The sequence below is a fragment of the Colletes gigas genome, unplaced genomic scaffold, assembly GCF_013123115.1.
Source record: "Colletes gigas isolate AHSC1104 unplaced genomic scaffold, ASM1312311v1 Colletes_gigas_Sc00040, whole genome shotgun sequence".
Lineage (NCBI taxonomy): Eukaryota > Metazoa > Arthropoda > Insecta > Hymenoptera > Colletidae > Colletes > Colletes gigas.
In genome coordinates, this window is record NW_025106669.1 from 1,146,388 (window position 1) to 1,165,679 (window position 19,292).

Here is a 19,292-nt window from a genome sequence, read left to right on the forward strand (position 1 = left end):
ATACCTTCTCGAATTTTTTTCACGAAAATGCGAAAGATTTCGGAGATATGTCTCTTCACCAAAAATTATTGTAATTAACCCTTGCAACCGAAAATATTTTTTCCAAAACGATTTGAAATTCTTTTTTTCCGTCGAAAAATTTCATACCTTCTCGAATTTTTTTCTCGAAAATGGTTAGGATATTGAGGGTATGTCTATTCACCAAAAATTATTGTAATTGACCCTTGCAACCGAAAATAATTTTTCCAAAACGATTTGAAATATTTGAATTTTGTCGAAAAATTTCATAACTTCTCGAATTTTTTTCTCGAAAATGCGAAGGATTTCGGAGATATGTCTATTCACCAAAAATTATTGTAATTAACCCTTGCAACCGAAAATATTTTTTCCAAAACGATTTGAAATTCTTTTTTTCCGTCGAAAAATTTCATACCTTCTCGAATTTTTTTCTCGAAAATGGTTAGGATTTCGAGGTTATGTCTATTCACCAAAAATGATAGTAATCGACCCCCAAAACTCGGAATATTTTTTCCAGAATGATTTGAATTCAAGGAAGTAAAGTGGTCGAAGACGACGAGAACGAGGCGAAGGGTGAAAAGGAATTAAGGAAGTGCGATGAAAAGGTGAACTTGGTGGGAGAGAAAGATAAAGAGCAGACGTTGGATGGTTCGCGCGAAAGCGGAGAGTGAGCGCTGTGGAGCGTGGCTCTGGCGTAGCAGTGGAGGGGGGGCGGAGAGAGAGGGGGGCAGCAGCGTTGTTAAGTAGGAGGTGCGTGGCACGCATGGCGACGCAAACACAAGGCGTGGCACGAAAGAGTCTCGACCCTGTGTCTATCGCTCGGCACATGCACGCGAATGGAACGATCACCGGAGCCTACGCTTATCCTGCGTTACGTCACGCGAGGAACGGACGCGAGCAAAACGTGAAAGAGCAGCGGTAGAGAGAGGCTGGGTGAATTCGTTCGGTGGATCTGATTCCAGTACGCGGCGGGAATCGATCGTCGTTCGTCGTTCGTCTGTCGTTCGTTTATATCATTTTCTCGAGTTTCGTTCGAACGAAAATCCTCTCCTAATCACATTTTATTTGAAGTTTATTGTGATGGTTGAGAGCTCTAGGTTGGTCCTTATTTTTTTAGACTTTATTAGATTACCTTTTGACCTCCCCTCCCCAAGATTGTGACAATTGGGAGGAGAAATGTTCTGTGAAAAATTTGAGCCAGATTACACAACAGGACCACGTGTTGCATTTGACACTAGAAAGACTGAAACTTAGTACTGTCCTCCGCTCACTCGAAGTCCCGCGTAAGGAATGCGGGAGAAGTAGAAGGGGCACACGTATTCCCACGCACACATCGGTCTCCAGCTCGCTATTCGTCGCGGCAGTTACGCGCACATGCGGACTGACCGAGAGCAAGTGAGCGAGACAGATAAATGGGCGGTACGACTCCCCTTGCCCCTGTGCCGTCTCGCGGGACTTCAAGTGAACGGAGGACAGTATATACTTCGCCGAGACGTCTTCGCCGAAAATCAGTAAATTTCCAATCGCTGTATCTTGAAAACTAATGAAAATCGGGTAAATAAATCGCAGGTTAATGAATTCGTATCGTGAAACACTATCGCATGATCGAAAAAGAAAATATATAGTTCCGTTTAAAAAACGAAACTTCGTCGTCGTATCTTTGAAATTGATGACATAAATAAAATTTCCGTTCACGCCGGAATAAAGATCCTATTTTATCCTGCAATTTTCGTATAAACAATTTTTCCGTATCGTCGATAGTTATTGCAGTATCGCGGCTGTCACACTTTAGCTTGGGACACCCTGTATCTATGTTGCCCGAAAGCAGTCAGAATGAATGACTAATGTTTAAAGAAATTTGTTTAAAATTAATTTTTAATATTATGAATTTAGGTCGCAAGAGAAATTGTGTCATTATAATTGTTTTTCTAATCGAAGTTAAAAAAAGCAGTCGAAATGACTTCCTCGGGCCATCTAGTGTTAAATCTAGTGTTAAATCTGGTGATAAATTAGAGTTTTGAAATTTTTATGATAACCACCCCCCCCCCCGTTGACATTGAATTAACCCTCGTTGACTATGAATATTCTATTCCTAGTGAATTATTGAACAGTTTTTCAAACTGTCGCTGAAACTTGATTAGGTATGTGTCTTGAAGGTTTGAAAATTTTTTTTTCGCCGAAAAATTTAAGCATCTGCACCCTGTCGACTGTGTTTGAAAATTCGTTTTTAATTTTTAGTAATTTTGTTCGAGGCTCTATAGAAAAGTTGTTTAGTACTTTTTTGTAGGTACCCATGAGCTCTACTTCGGAAAAAAGTTTCGTTGAAATATATTCACTATTGTAGGAGAATTGGCTGTTTGAAAATTGGACCATTTTGATGTAGTCTATTTTTCATTTTATGGGGTCAAGGAACAATTTTTTCATTATTGGTAGAATTTCTACATATTCTATACCATAATACACGTAGTTTGCCGCTTCAAACATTAAAATCCTCCAATTCGTTCAGAAGTTATGACGTTTTAAAGATTCGCATCGAAATTTCGGGGAACCATTTTGTCTTCAAATTAGATTTTCGTTAAGGAATTTTTTTCTCGAAACTGCGTAAGATTTCGGGGGTATGTCTATTGACCAAAAATGACTGTAATCGACCCCTGCAATTGAAAATAATTTTTCCAGAACAATTTGAAATTTTTTAATTTCACCCTGTCGATATTTCTTAAAAATTTGTTTATGATTTTTAGCAATTTTATTTGACGTCCTACAGAAAAGTTGTTTAGTACTTTTTCGTAGGTGCCCATGAGACCTACTTCAGAAAAAAGTTTCATTCAAATATATTCACTATTGTAGGAGTTATGGCTGTTTGAAAATTGGACCATTTTTATGGAGTTTTTCTCATTTTCCGGGGCGAAGGATCAACTTTCCGAATATTTTTGCTATTTCTACATATTCTTCATCTAAATACGCGTTGTTTGCCGTTTGAAACATTGAAATCCTCCAATTCGTTCAGAAGTTATGACGTTTTAAAGATTGAAGGGACATTTTGGAGTGACAATTTTTGGCCTGAATTTATATTTTCGTTAAGGAATTTTTTTCTAGAAAATGGGCAGGATTTCGAGGGTATGTCTATTCACCAAAAATGATTGCAATCGACCCCCACAAATAAAAATAATTTTTCCAGAATGATTCGAAATTCTTTTTTTCCGTCGAAAAATTTAAGCATCTACACCCTGTCGACTGTGTTTGAAAATTCGTTTTTAATTTTTAGTAATTTTGTTTGATGCTCTATAGAAAAGTTGTTTAGTACTTTTTCGTAGGTGCCCATGAGACCTACTTCAGAAAAAAGTTTCATTCAAATATATTCACTATTGTAGGAGTTATGGCTGTTTGAAAATTGGACCATTTTTATGGAGTTTTTCTCATTTTCCGGGGCGAAGGATCAACTTTCCGAATATTTTTGCTATTTCTACATATTCTTCATCTAAATACGCGTTGTTTGCCGTTTGAAACATTGAAATCCTCCAATTCGTTCAGAAGTTATGGCTGTTTGAAAATTGGACCATTTTTAGGGAGTTTTTCTCATTTTTCGAAGCGAAGGAATAAGTTTTCGAATATTTTTGGAATTTCTACATATTCTTCATCTAAATTCGCGTTGTTTGCCGTTTGAAACATTGAAATCCTCCAATTCGTTCAGAAGTTATGACGTTTTAAAGATTGAAGGGACATTTTGGAGTGACAATTTTTGGCCTGAATTTATATTTTCGTTAAGGAATTTTTTTCTAGAAAATGGGCAGGATTTCGAGGGTATGTCTATTCACCAAAAATGATTGCAATCGACCCCCACAAATAAAAATAATTTTTCCAGAATGATTCGAAATTCTTTTTTTCCGTCGAAAAATTTAAGCATCTACACCCTGTCGACTGTGTTTGAAAATTCGTTTTTAATTTTTAGTAATTTTGTTTGATGCTCTATAGAAAAGTTGTTTAGTACTTTTTCGTAGGTGCCCATGAGACCTACTTCAGAAAAAAGTTTCATTCAAATATATTCACTATTGTAGGAGTTATGGCTGTTTGAAAATTGGACCATTTTTATGGAGTTTTTCTCATTTTCCGGGGCGAAGGATCAACTTTTCGAATATTTTTGCTATTTCTACATATTCTTCATCTAAATACGCGTTGTTTGCCGTTTGAAACATTGAAGTCCTTCAATCCGTTCAGAAGTTATGGCTGTTTGAAAATTGGACCATTTTTAGGGAGTTTTTCTCATTTTTCGAAGCGAAGGAATAAGTTTTCGAATATTTTTGGAATTTCTACATATTCTTCATCTAAATACGCGTTGTTTGCCGTTTGAAACATTGAAATCCTCCAATTCGTTCAGAAGTTATGACGTTTTAAAGATTGAAGGGACATTTTGGAGTGACAATTTTTGGCCTGAATTTATATTTTCGTTAAGGAATTTTTTTCTAGAAAATGGGCAGGATTTCGAGGGTATGTCTATTCACCAAAAATGATTGCAATCGACCCCCACAAATAAAAATAATTTTTCCAGAATGATTCGAAATTCTTTTTTTCCGTCGAAAAATTTAAGCATCTACACCCTGTCGACTGTGTTTGAAAATTCGTTTTTAATTTTTAGTAATTTTGTTTGATGCTCTATAGAAAAGTTGTTTAGTACTTTTTCGTAGGTGCCCATGAGACCTACTTCAGAAAAAAGTTTCATTCAAATATATTCACTATTGTAGGAGTTATGGCTGTTTGAAAATTGGACCATTTTTATGGAGTTTTTCTCATTTTCCGGGGCGAAGGATCAACTTTTCGAATATTTTTGCAATTTCTACATATTCTTCATCTAAATACACGTTGTTTGCCGTTTGAAACATTGAAGTCCTTCAATCCGTTCAGAAGTTATGGCTGTTTGAAAATTGGACCATTTTTAGGGAGTTTTTCTCATTTTTCGAAGCGAAGGAATAAGTTTTCGAATATTTTTGGAATTTCTACATATTCTTCATCTAAATACGCGTTGTTTGCCGTTTGAAACATTGAAATCCTCCAATTCGTTCAGAAGTTATGACGTTTTAAAGATTGAAGGGACATTTTGGAGTGACAATTTTTGGCCTGAATTTATATTTTCGTTAAGGAATTTTTTTCTAGAAAATGGGCAGGATTTCGAGGGTATGTCTATTCACCAAAAATGATTGCAATCGACCCCCACAAATAAAAATAATTTTTCCAGAATGATTCGAAATTCTTTTTTTCCGTCGAAAAATTTAAGCATCTACACCCTGTCGACTGTGTTTGAAAATTCGTTTTTAATTTTTAGTAATTTTGTTTGATGCTCTATAGAAAAGTTGTTTAGTACTTTTTCGTAGGTGCCCATGAGACCTACTTCAGAAAAAAGTTTCATTCAAATATATTCACTATTGTAGGAGTTATGGCTGTTTGAAAATTGGACCATTTTTATGGAGTTTTTCTCATTTTCCGGGGCGAAGGATCAACTTTTCGAATATTTTTGCTATTTCTACATATTCTTCATCTAAATACGCGTTGTTTGCCGTTTGAAACATTGAAGTCCTTCAATCCGTTCAGAAGTTATGGCTGTTTGAAAATTGGACCATTTTTAGGGAGTTTTTCTCATTTTTCGAAGCGAAGGAATAAGTTTTCGAATATTTTTGGAATTTCTACATATTCTTCATCTAAATACGCGTTGTTTGCCGTTTGAAACATTGAAATCGTCCAATTCGTTCAGAAGTTATGACGTTTTAAAGATTGAAGGGACATTTTGGAGTGACAATTTTTGGCCTGAATTTATATTTTCGTTAAGGAATTTTTTTCTCGAAAATGGTTAGGATTTCGGGGGTATGTCTATTCACCAAAAATGATTGCAATCGACCCCCACAAATAAAAATAATTTTTCCAGAATGATTCGAAATTCTTTTTTTCCGTCGAAAAATTTAAGCATCTACACCCTGTCGACTGTGTTTGAAAATTCGTTTTTAATTTTTAGTAATTTTGTTTGATGCTCTATAGAAAAGTTGTTTAGTACTTTTTCGTAGGTGCCCATGAGACCTACTTCAGAAAAAAGTTTCATTCAAATATATTCACTATTGTAGGAGTTATGGCTGTTTGAAAATTGGACCATTTTTATGGAGTTTTTCTCATTTTCCGGGGCGAAGGATCAACTTTTCGAATATTTTTGCTATTTCTACATATTCTTCATCTAAATACGCGTTGTTTGCCGTTTGAAACATTGAAGTCCTTCAATCCGTTCAGAAGTTATGGCTGTTTGAAAATTGGACCATTTTTAGGGAGTTTTTCTCATTTTTCGAAGCGAAGGAATAAGTTTTCGAATATTTTTGGAATTTCTACATATTCTTCATCTAAATACGCGTTGTTTGCCGTTTGAAACATTGAAATCGTCCAATTCGTTCAGAAGTTATGACGTTTTAAAGATTGAAGGGACATTTTGGAGTGACAATTTTTGGCCTGAATTTATATTTTCGTTAAGGAATTTTTTTCTCGAAAATGGTTAGGATTTCGGGGGTATGTCTATTCACCAAAAATGATTGCAATCGACCCCCACAAATAAAAATAATTTTTCCAGAATGATTCGAAATTCTTTTTTTCCGTCGAAAAATTTAAGCATCTACACCCTGTCGACTGTGTTTGAAAATTCGTTTTTAATTTTTAGTAATTTTGTTTGATGCTCTATAGAAAAGTTGTTTAGTACTTTTTCGTAGGTGCCCATGAGACCTACTTCAGAAAAAAGTTTCATTCAAATATATTCACTATTGTAGGAGTTATGGCTGTTTGAAAATTGGACCATTTTTATGGAGTTTTTCTCATTTTCCGGGGCGAAGGATCAACTTTTCGAATATTTTTGCTATTTCTACATATTCTTCATCTAAATACGCGTTGTTTGCCGTTTGAAACATTGAAGTCCTTCAATCCGTTCAGAAGTTATGGCTGTTTGAAAATTGGACCATTTTTAGGGAGTTTTTCTCATTTTTCGAAGCGAAGGAATAAGTTTTCGAATATTTTTGGAATTTCTACATATTCTTCATCTAAATACGCGTTGTTTGCCGTTTGAAACATTGAAATCGTCCAATTCGTTCAGAAGTTATGACGTTTTAAAGATTGAAGGGACATTTTGGAGTGACAATTTTTGGCCTGAATTTATATTTTCGTTAAGGAATTTTTTTCTCGAAAATGGTTAGGATTTCGGGGGTATGTCTATTCACCAAAAATGATTGCAATCGACCCCCACAAATAAAAATAATTTTTCCAGAATGATTCGAAATTCTTTTTTTCCGTCGAAAAATTTAAGCATCTACACCCTGTCGACTGTGTTTGAAAATTCGTTTTTAATTTTTAGTAATTTTGTTTGATGCTCTATAGAAAAGTTGTTTAGTACTTTTTCGTAGGTGCCCATGAGACCTACTTCAGAAAAAAGTTTCATTCAAATATATTCACTATTGTAGGAGTTATGGCTGTTTGAAAATTGGACCATTTTTATGGAGTTTTTCTCATTTTCCGGGGCGAAGGATCAACTTTTCGAATATTTTTGCAATTTCTACATATTCTTCATCTAAATACGCGTTGTTTGCCGTTTGAAACATTAAAATCCTTCAATCCGTTCAGAAGTTATGGCTGTTTGAAAATTGGACCATTTTTAGGGAGTTTTTCTCATTTTTCGAAGCGAAGGAATAAGTTTTCGAATATTTTTGCAATTTCTACATATTCTTCATCTAAATACGCGTTGTTTGCCGTTTGAAACATTGAAATCGTCCAATTCGTTCAGAAGTTATGACGTTTTAAAGATTGAAGGGACATTTTGGCGTGACAATTTTTGGCCCGAATTTATATTTTCGTTAAGGAATTTTTTTCTCGAAAATGGTTAGGATTTCGGGGGTATGTCTATTCACCAAAAATGATTGCAATCGACCCCCACAAATAAAAATAATTTTTCCAGAATGATTCGAAATTCTTTTTTTCCGTCGAAAAATTTCACACCTTCTTGAATTTTTTTCTAGAAAATGGGCAGGATTTCGAGGTTATGTGTATTCACCAAAAATGATTGTAATCGACCCCTGTAACTAAATATAATTTTTTTAATATGATTTGAAATTTTTGAATTTCGTCGACAAATTTCACACCTTCTCGAATTTTTTTCTAGAAAACGCGTATGATTTCTGGGGTATATATAATGACAAAAAATGATTGTAATAGACCCCTGTAACTAAATATAATTTTTCCAAAACGATTTGATATTCTTTTTTTCCGTCGAAAAGTTTCACACCTTCTTGAATTTTTTTCTCGAAAATGCGCAGGATCGCGAGGTTATGTCTGTTCACCAAATATGATTGTAATTGACCCCTGCACCCAAAAATAATTTTTCCAAAACGATTTGAAACTTTTCAATTTTCAGGGTGACCCGACATTATATTTTCAGTAATTAATTTTTTTCTCGAAAATGGTTAGGATTTTGAGGGTATCTCTATTCACCAAAAATGATTATAATTAACCCCTGCAACTCACAATATTTTTTCCAGAATGATTAGAAACTTTTCAATTTAATTTTTTAATAACTTTTTAACGAAGCCTCGATCAAGATTTTCGTTTTATTTTGGCCTCTAGAATCTCCCAACGTTCTCAGTTTTACTTGCAAAACACACTGCCAAAGTGTGTTCGGAAAAATCCAATATTTCATAATAAATTGAGTGATAATTACTAATTATAATTTCACCAAAAAATATCGGTTAATAAATTCAGAGTAAGACGATGCAATTACATTCGACTGTAATACGAAATCGTTATAATTTCAAAAACTTCAAATTTCAAATGTGTCACGTGTTCCGTTGTAGTTGTTCAATCACGCTAAAATTTGGCATAAATGATTCTATTCACTTCATCAAGTGTCACAATATATGAGGGAAAGTCAAAAAAAAAAAAAAAATTAAAAAAGAAATTTTCACCTCTGTAGCTAAGGACCCACCCTATTGAGCACATTAACACATGAGTGTTACATCGTTAGGCATGACTCGAAATAGGTACGTTAATTATTGTGTGTAAGTATAATCGATAGTTTTAGGGTACTTGTTTCGATTTCTGCTAAAAGTCAATGCAAAAAAAATTCAATTTTTTCAATCCCAGAAAGTAGAAAAACAGCTTCAAAGTTTCACGTCCAGTTATACTTGCATTTGGTACATTTCAGCAGGCTATAACTTCGTCAGTTTCTCAAATTTCAATCTAATATTTGGTAGACATATTTTCGAGACTACATACTAAGAGACGATGCAAAGAAAAATTGAATTTTTTAAATCCCACAAGGTAGAAAGGCCATTAGAAAGGCAACTTAAAGTTTCACGTCCAGTTATACTTGCATTTGGTACACTTCAGCAGGCTATAACTTCGTCAGTTTCTCAAATTTCAATCTAATATTTGGTAGACATACTTTCGAGACTACATACTGAGAGACGATGCAAAGAAAAATTGAATTTTTTAAATTTCACAAGGTAGAAACGCCATTAGAAAGGCAACTTAATGTTTCACGTCTAGTTATACTTGCATTTGGTACATTTCAGCAGGCTATAACTTCGTCAGTTTCTCAAATTTCAATCTAATATTTGGTAGACATATTTTCGAGACTACATACTAAGAGACGATGGAAAGAAAAATTGAATTTTTTAAATTTCACAAGGTAGAAACGCCATTAGAAAGGCAACTTAAAGTTTCACGTCCAGTTATACTTGCATTTGGTACACTTCAGCAGGCTATAACTTCGTCAGTTTCTCAAATTTCAATCTAATATTTGGTAGACATACTTTCGAGACTACATACTGAGAGACGATGCAAAGAAAAATTGAATTTTTTAAATTTCACAAGGTAGAAAGGCCACTAGAAAGGCAACTTAATGTTTCACGTCCAGTTATACTTGCATTTGGTACATTTCAGCAGGCTATAACTTCGTCAGTTTCTCAAATTTCAATCTAATATTTGGTAGACATATTTTCGAGACTACATACTGAGAGACGATGCAAAGAAAAATTGAATTTTTTAAATTTCACAAGGTAGAAACGCCATTAGAAAGGCAACTTAATGTTTCACGTCCAGTTATACTTGCATTTGGTACACTTCAGCAGGCTATAACTTCGTCAGTTTCTCAAATTTCAATCTAATATTTGGTAGACATACTTTCGAGACTACATACTGAGAGACGATGGAAAGAAAAATTGAATTTTTTAAATTTCACAAGGTAGAAACGCCATTAGAAAGGCAACTTAAAGTTTCACGTCCAGTTATACTTGCATTTGGTACACTTCAGCAGGCTATAACTTCGTCAGTTTCTCAAATTTCAATCTAATATTTGGTAGACATATTTTCGAGACTACATACTGAGAGACGATGCAAAGAAAAATTGAATTTTTTAAATTTCACAAGGTAGAAAGGCCACTAGAAAGGCAACTTAATGTTTCACGTCCAGTTATACTTGCATTTGGTACATTTCAGCAGGCTATAACTTCGTCAGTTTCTCAAATTTCAATCTAATATTTGGTAGACATATTTTCGAGACTACATACTGAGAGACGATGCAAAGAAAAATTGAATTTTTTAAATTTCACAAGGTAGAAACGCCATTAGAAAGGCAACTTAAAGTTTCACGTCCAGTTATACTTGCATTTGGTACACTTCAGCAGGCTATAACTTCGTCAGTTTCTCAAATTTCAATCTAATATTTGGTAGACATATTTTCGAGACTACATACTGAGAGACGATGCAAAGAAAAATTCAATTTTTTAAATTTCACAAGGTAGAAACGCCATTAGAAAGGCAACTTAATGTTTCACGTCCAGTTATACTTGCATTTGGTACACTTCAGCAGGCTATAACTTCGTCAGTTTCTCAAATTTCAATCTAATATTTGGTAGACATATTTTCGAGACTACATACTGAGAGACGATGCAAAGAAAAATTGAATTTTTTAAATCCCACAAGGTAGAAACGCCATTAGAAAGGCAACTTACGAAAGAACAGTGTTACTCTAGTAAGTCAGAAGGTCGTTGAACTTTTAGGTATACAGTGGAATTGATTAGGCGGAAGTAGCATATTGTGGATAATATATCTGCATATATAAACAGTTTTTCATTCCACCTTTATTCTTGGAACGAAAATGGCGTAGAATTCGGGATATTGAAGGTGATTAAGAGTGAGAAAATGGAAACTTGAAATTTATGTGGACGCATATATCTGTATTTCAGGGATCGTGGTGTCGAATGCAGGGGCTGGTGGTGTACCAGTTGGAATCGCGGTGGCCAGGCAGAGATTGCAGCATCAGGAAACCTCGACTTCGATGCGCAATGTCTCCCTGAGTCATCACACCTCGCATCATGCGAGCTATCATCACTTCCAGCCTGACAATCTCGGTAAGTTCTAAAATCTCAGCTATTGGACTCCTTCGATCGCCATTTTTCTTCTTTCAACCTTCATTTGGGGTCTTTTTCCATTTCAAGTTACTAGACCCTAAATAAGGTAGCTCGACAACAGTTTTAACATTGAAAATATATTAAAATATATGATAAATATTGACAAAAGCTTCAAGGTATGTAATATAAAATGACTTTTAGAACACACTCATCTATTATGCTTAAATAGCGTTTAAATAGATATTGGACAACTTTGTATTGGAGGAAATAACTTTTCCACTCTCAGAAAGTTCACTTTTCTTCCTATCTATTCCAAAATTCTAATTAAATACTATTTTAGCAAATTTAATCCGTCTTTCTTGTCTCAAATCTACAATTTGGTGCTTCATTAAAAAATTCTAATCATTACATGAGCATTCTTAAGTGTACCACTAATGAAAACTTGTAATTGAAGTTTATAAATGCAGTCAGGGACAATTGTACACATTGTACGCATGATGTGTGTAGCAATCAGAGATTTGTTAGCTAATAATCAACGTAAACATTGAAAACATCGTTCATAACACATCAAGAGATTTGCTCTGGAGATGTAGATTGTTTCTTAAATGTTTCTTGTCGTTGGAAAAAAGCGTTGTCAGAAGAAACGGTGACGCAACGAGCGCGCCTTAAGCACAACAACGCTCGTAACAATACCAACGCGCGGTTAAAACAGGTATGAAAAGTAATTAGCCTAGAATGAGTTTTTCTCGGCGAATGTAGTCGACCCTGAGCATTACTGCGTATCAAAAGCGGATAAAAGTGGCGGAGGAAAAGTTTTCCGAGGCGATTTTCCACGCAGACGTTGGCTCAAATGGTACTTGGCATTTTATCTATTATTATTTCATCGATAAACTCTCCAATTCGATCATTCCTTCGTCTGCTTTCATCCTCAATGTTTTCAATAATTTTTGTTTCTTATTATATTGAAAAGTGTATTAGTTTCTTTTATGATAGTGTTTTTAAGTTTATTTATTCTCATCTTCTGCAAAAATGGTATCTTATGATGTTCAAGTAGCAGTTTTTCAATGTTCTCAATATTAGGTCTGGGTTAGGTCTGGGTTAGGTCTGGATTAGAACTAGATTAGGTCTGGGTTAGGTCTGGATTAAGTCTGGGTTAGGTCTGAGTTAGATCTGGGTTAGGTCTGGGTTAGGTTTGGATTAAGTCTGGGTTAGGTCTGGGTTAGGTCTGGGTTAGGTCTGGGTTAGGTCTGGATTAAGTCTGGGTTAGGTCTGGAATAAGTCAGAGTTAGGTCTGGGTTTGGTCTGGATTAAGTCTGGGTTAGGTCTGGAATAAGTCAGGGTTAGGTCTGGGTTAGGTCTGAAGTAAGTCTGGGTTAGGTCTGGGTTAGGTCTGGGTTAGGTCTGGAATAAGTCAGGGTTAGGTCTGGGTTAGGTCTGGGTTAGGTCTGGATTAAGTCTGGGTTAGGTCTGGGTTAGGTCTGGATTAAGTCTGGGTTAGGTCTGGGTTAGGTCTGGATTAAGCCTGGGTTAGGTCTGGGTTAGGTCTGGGTTAGGTCTGGAATAAGTCTCAATCAAGTCAAGGTTAGGTCTGGGTTAGGTCTGGAAGAAAAATTAGATTTTCTAATTAGCAAACTCGTCTTCTTAAGACTTAATTCAGACCTAACCCAGACCTAACCCAGACTTAATTCAGACTTATTCCAGACCTAACCCAGACCTAATCTAGTTCTAATCCAGACCTAACCCAGACCTAACCCAGACCTAATCTAGACCTAATCCAGACCTAACCCAGACCTAATCTAGACCTAATCCAGACCTAACCCAGACCTAATCTAGTTCTAATCCAGACCTAACCCAGACCTAACCCAGACCTAACCCAGACCTAATCCAGATCTAATCTAGACCTAACCCAGACCTAACCCAGACCTAATCTAGTTCTAATCCAGACCTAACCCAGACCTAACCCAGACCTAATCTAGTTCTAATCCAGACCTAACCCAGACCTAACCCAGACCTAATCTAGTTCTAACCCAGACCTAACCCAGACCTAACCCAGACCTAATCCAGATCTAATCCAGACCTAATCCAGACCTAACCTAGACCTAATCTAGTTCTAATCCAGACCTAACCCAGACCTAACCCAGACCTAATCCAGATCTAATCTAGACCTAACCCAGACCTAACCCAGACCTAATCCAGATCTAATCCAGACCTAACCCAGACCTAATCTAGTTCTAATCCAGACCTAACCCAGACCTAACCCAGACCTAATCTAGTTCTAATCCAGACCTAACCCAGACCTAACCCAGACCTAACCCAGACCTAATCCAGATCTAATCTAGACCTAACCCAGACCTAACCCAGACCTAATCTAGTTCTAATCCAGACCTAACCCAGACCTAACCCAGACCTAATCTAGTTCTAATCCAGACCTAACCCAGACCTAACCCAGACCTAATCTAGACCTAATCCAGACCTAACCCAGACCTAATCTAGACCTAATCCAGACCTAACCCAGACCTAATCTAGACCTAATCCAGACCTGACCCAGACCTAATCTAGACCTAATCCAGACCTAACCCAGACCTAATCTAGACCTAATCCAGACCTGACCCAGACCTAATCTAGACCTAATCCAGACCTGACCCAGACCTAATCTAGACCTAATCCAGACCTAACCCAAACCTAACCCAAACCTAATCCAGACCTAACCCCCGTTATCAGCGATGAATTGGTCTGGGTTAGGTTTGGGTTAGGTCTGGGTCAGTTCTGGAATAAGTCTGAATTAAGTCTGGGTTAGGTCTGGGGTGTATCGTAAGAATCATCACTATAGTAAACTATCACTCATACTACATCAGCGAATGCATATGCAAACAAATATTACGTTGGAGGTTATGTTAAATTAAGCGAATGAATTTCCATAAGGACGCTTTTGCAACCTTACACTCGAGCTTCAGTAATAAAGTACAGAATAGAGGGCAATTCTTAGTTGCAAAAGTTGTTATCAAAATGGTTCTTAAACAAGTTATGTTCAATAAACTTCGTTGTAGAAATATGGAAATACAGAGTTGCAGATAGGTCCATTATTGCAAGTAGCCTTAACCTCCAAACTTATATTTTTTCGTAGAATTGTCTAAATCTTCCCAGAAATTAGCGTTTTCTTAAAAAGAAGAAATATTATTCGGATATGAGGTATTCATTTCTTAGTGTACGTTGATAATTCGATAATTGTGTAATTCAATAATAAATGAAAACACATTTTGTTGACTGCTGGGGATCTCATGATGAGGATCGGTGCTTCACCACGACACTATATTCGAACGTGAATGATAAAAACGTAGGAAGATAGATGAGAATGAAGACGACCGTTGTATCTGACACAGGAAGACAGGAATCATAGTATACACGTCACTTGTTCCTTGTCGTACAATGCTGAAATACTATCCTCGACAGAGTATTCCGTTCCATTGTTACGGGCCAGATAAAATGGCGACGCGTGCGGAGATGAAAATAGGCTCGACGGGGAGCTAACATTTGTCCTCATCGTTCGTGTATCGTAATTATTCGTCTTTGTTAACGATATTCGACGTTTTTGGAAGACCATTGTATTAATTTTGTCTCCCTGGAATATATTTTACCGCGAAATTAGCGAATTCTGTGTAATAATGTATCGGAAACGGAAGACATCGAACAAGACTGCTTCGAAACGAGTTATTTTAGTTAGAATGGGCCAAAATATCACATGAAACGACTGAAAAACTAGTGGCGACTTTAAGAATATTTTATGGAACTATTTGGTAATCTTGAGATAAAAAACTTTAGTATAAATTGCTGTTTGTTGCAAAATGAATATTTGTATGGAAAACTAGTTTGGATGACCGAAGTATAATAAGGAAACTGAAATCTAATTGCATCGGTGAAATGGTGAAATGGCGTGTCGATATTGTATCCGAAATTAATTATTCGTGGCATGAATCCCTGTGCACTAAATAATCCAACAAGGTTCCCGATAATCACATCTCGAAACTAAAGATCAAGCAAAATTGAATAATATTCAATTAAAAGAAAGATTCAATTAAATAATATTCAATTAAAAGAAACATTCAATCAAATAATATTCAATTAAAAAAAAAGATAAAAAGAAGCTTCCAATTAAAAAGAAAAAGATTGTCGTGGTCACGGAGTTGCGAAAGATCGCGTGCTCTACGAGCCTGAAACGAACGTAATTCCGTTTCCACAGAGAGTCTAAAATGGATTTTATTGGGCCTTGTTGTTAGGTTCGAGCACGGCCATGGCGGTAGGCGGTGCGACCCTGGTGCATTGCGGTGGGCCTGGAGGGGAGGACCGTCCGGCCCACCTCGCCATTCCCTCGGGAGCCCTGGCGCCCTCACTGAACGCTGCTCTCGGCTCCAGCCTGAATTCCAGCCTGAATTCCACGCTAGGTGGCATCGGCGCCGCAGCGAGCGCCGCCACCGCCGCCACAGCCGCCACAGCCGCATGGCCGCCCACATTATGGCAGTACCCAGCGGCGGCCGCGGCCGCTGCAGCTGCAGCTGCAGGTGAGACCGAGCCTGTTTTCATTCTATCTTTTCTGCCTTTTCCGTTCTCCCCCCCCCCATGGAACCAATTTTCAAAGCTCAAACGCGAGCCATTTTTCCCCCGTTCTTCGATACGTACAAATTTCGTACACTCGACTGATCTCAAGCACTTTGATTTGGCAATTACGTACAACAGAATTCAACCATTTCAATGACTTCGTCGTTGAAGGTTATATGGACCGTTTATTTTAACACATTACCGACCGATAGCCTATTAATCGACTGTTTTACCGGCCAACGCTTACCGACCGATAGCCTATTAGTCAACTGTTTTATCGGTCGACGTTTACCGACCGATAGCCGATTAATCAACCGCTACCGGTCGGTAAATTGTTAATAAAGAAACGATGACAAACTTAATTTCATGGAATTTGTATAAATGAATTTTTCAGTTAAAAATATTCTAATTTTTGTGAAAATTCAGGACTTTGAATAGCAAATGAGTCATTTCTTGATTATTGTTCAAAAACATTGTTGAAAATCTGAAGAACTTATTAAAGAAATGATGACAAACTTAATTTCATGGAATTTGTATAAATGAATTTGTTAATTAAAAGTATTTGTTCTATTCTTTGTGAAAATTCAGTACTTTGAAAAGCAAATGAATCTTTTCTTGATTATTGTTCAAAAATATTGTTGAAAATCTGAAGATCTTAACACTTTACCGACCGATAGCCTATTAATCGACTGTTTTACCGGCTAACGCTTACCGACTGATAGCGTTTACCGACCGATAGCCGATTAATCAACCACTACCGGTCGGTAAAGTGTTAATAAAGAAATGATGACAAACTTAATTTCATGGAATTTGTATAAATGAATTTTTCAGTTAAAAATATTCTAATTTTTGTGAAAATTCAGGACTTTGAAAAGCAAATGAGTCATTTCTTGATTATTGTTCGAAAACATTGTTGAAAATCTGAAGATCTTATTAAAGAAATGATGACAAACTTAATTTCATGGAATTTGTATAAATGAATTTGTTAATTAAAAGTATTTGTTCTATTCTTTGTGAAAATTCAGTACTTTGAAAAGCAAATGAATCTTTTCTTGATTATTGTTCAAAAATATTGTTGAAAATCTGAAGATCTTAACACTTTACCGACCGATAGCCTATTAATCGACTGTTTTACCGGCTAACGCTTACCGACTGATAGCGTTTACCGACCGATAGTCGATTAATCAACCGCTACCGGTCGGTAAAGTGTTAATAAAGAAACGATGGCAAACTTAATTTCATGGAATTTGTATAAATGAATTTTTCAGTTAAAAATATTCTAATTTTTGTGAAAATTCAGGACTTTGAAAAGCAAATGAGTCATTTCTTGATTATTGTTCGAAAACATTGTTGAAAATCTGAAGATCTTATTAAAGAAATGATGACAAACTTAATTTCATGGAATTTGTATAAATGAATTTGTTAATTAAAAGTATTTGTTCTATTCTTTGTGAAAATTCAGTACTTTGAAAAGCAAATGAATCTTTTCTTGATTATTGTTCAAAAATATTGTTGAAAATCTGAAGATCTTAACACTTTACCGACCGATAGCCTATTAATCGACTGTTTTACCGGCTAACGCTTACCGACTGATAGCGTTTACCGACCGATAGCCGATTAATCAACCGCTACCGGTCGGTATAGTGTTAATAAAGAAATAATGACAAACTTAATTTCATGGAATTTGTATAAATGAATTTTTCAGTTAAAAATATTCTAATTTTTGTGAAAATTCAGGACTTTGAAAAGCAAATGAGTCATTTCTTGATTATTGTTCGAAAACATTGTTGGAAATCTGAAGATCTTATTAACGAAATGATGACAAACTTAATTTCATGGAATTTGTATAAATGAATTTGTTAATTAAAAGTATTTGTTCTATTCTTTGTGAAAATTCTGGACTTTGAAAAGCAAATGAATCTTTTCTTGATTATTGTTCAAAAACATTGTTGAAAATCTGAAGATATTAACACATTACCGACCGATAGCCTATTAATCGACTGTTTTACCGGCTAACGCTTACCGACTGATAGCGTTTACCGACCGATAGCCGATTAATCAACCGCTACCGGTCGGTATAGTGTTAATAAAGAAATAATGACAAACTTAATTTCATGGAATTTGTATAAATGAATTTTTCAGTTAAAAATATTCTAATTTTTGTGTAAATTCAGGACTTTGAAAAGCAAATGAGTCATTTCTTGATTATTGTTCGAAAACATTGTTGAAAATCTGAAGATCTTATTAAAGAAATGATGACAAACTTAATTTCATGGAATTTGTATAAATGAATTTGTTAATTAAAAGTATTTGTTCTATTCTTTGTGAGAATTCAGGACTTTGAAAAGCAAATGAATCTTTTCTCGATTATTGTTCAAAAATATTGTTGAAAATTTGAAAATCTGAACAATTTTACTGTTGAAAAACACTGACATAGGTTATGTTGTGTTTACGAGTACCCATGAAACAAAAGAATGAAATTAAACGAGATCTATATGACACGTAATCTCTTACAAATTAATATCTCAATAATAGGTGGAAATATTGCAAAATGGCGGCTTAATTTTCGGGATGGCAAATAATCTAGAAACCATTTTTTCTTCGAAAAATAAAAAAAACAGAAACTCAAACCAATATCTCAATAATAGGTGGAAATATTGCAAAATGGCGGCTTAATTTTCGGGATGGCAAATAATCTAGAAACCATTTTTTCTTCGGGGAAAAAAAAAAACAGAAACTCAAACCAATATTGACACAGTATTACTAATTTAAATTATCAAAAATATTAATTCTAAACATTTCTAAACAACTTTAACGTTGATATTATATTACAATATTAAAAATAAGTTGAATTGTTTATTATCGAAGAAGTCGAACAGGTTAGAACGTTTCAGACTAATCGATCATTTTGAAATATATTTTTATAAAAATTCTCTGAATCAAACAACACTATAACTAATATTGTTAATAACTAATTAAACCATTTCAGACTAATCTATCATTTTTATCAAATTACTTTTTCTAATTTTTTTTTATAAAATTCTCTGAATCAAAAAACACTATAACTAATATTGTTAATAACTAATTAAACCATTTCAGACTAATCTATCATTTTTATAAAATTTCTTTCCGAAATATTTTTTTATAAAATTCTCTGAATCAAACAACACTATAACTAATATTGTTAATAACTAATTAAACCATTTCAGACTAATCTATCATTTTTATAAAATTTCTTTCTGAAATATTTTTTTATAAAAACTG

The 19,292-nt window shown here is 35.1% G+C and overlaps 1 protein-coding gene across 7 annotated transcripts in view; it reads left to right on the forward strand.

Annotated features, from left to right (window-relative positions):
- The window catches only part of LOC122402804, a 183,480-nt gene that overhangs the window by 129,390 nt on the left and 34,798 nt on the right, over positions 1-19,292 (forward strand). For 6 of the 7 annotated variants that reach the window (XM_043405908.1, XM_043405904.1, XM_043405906.1 and 3 more), the window contains 2 exons: positions 11,271-11,435; positions 15,710-15,991. In XM_043405908.1, the coding sequence (XP_043261843.1) occupies positions 11,271-11,435; positions 15,710-15,991 (447 nt within the window). The remainder of the gene's footprint in view (positions 1-11,270; positions 11,436-15,709; positions 15,992-19,292) is intronic. The other variant, XM_043405910.1, reaches the window with a different exon arrangement.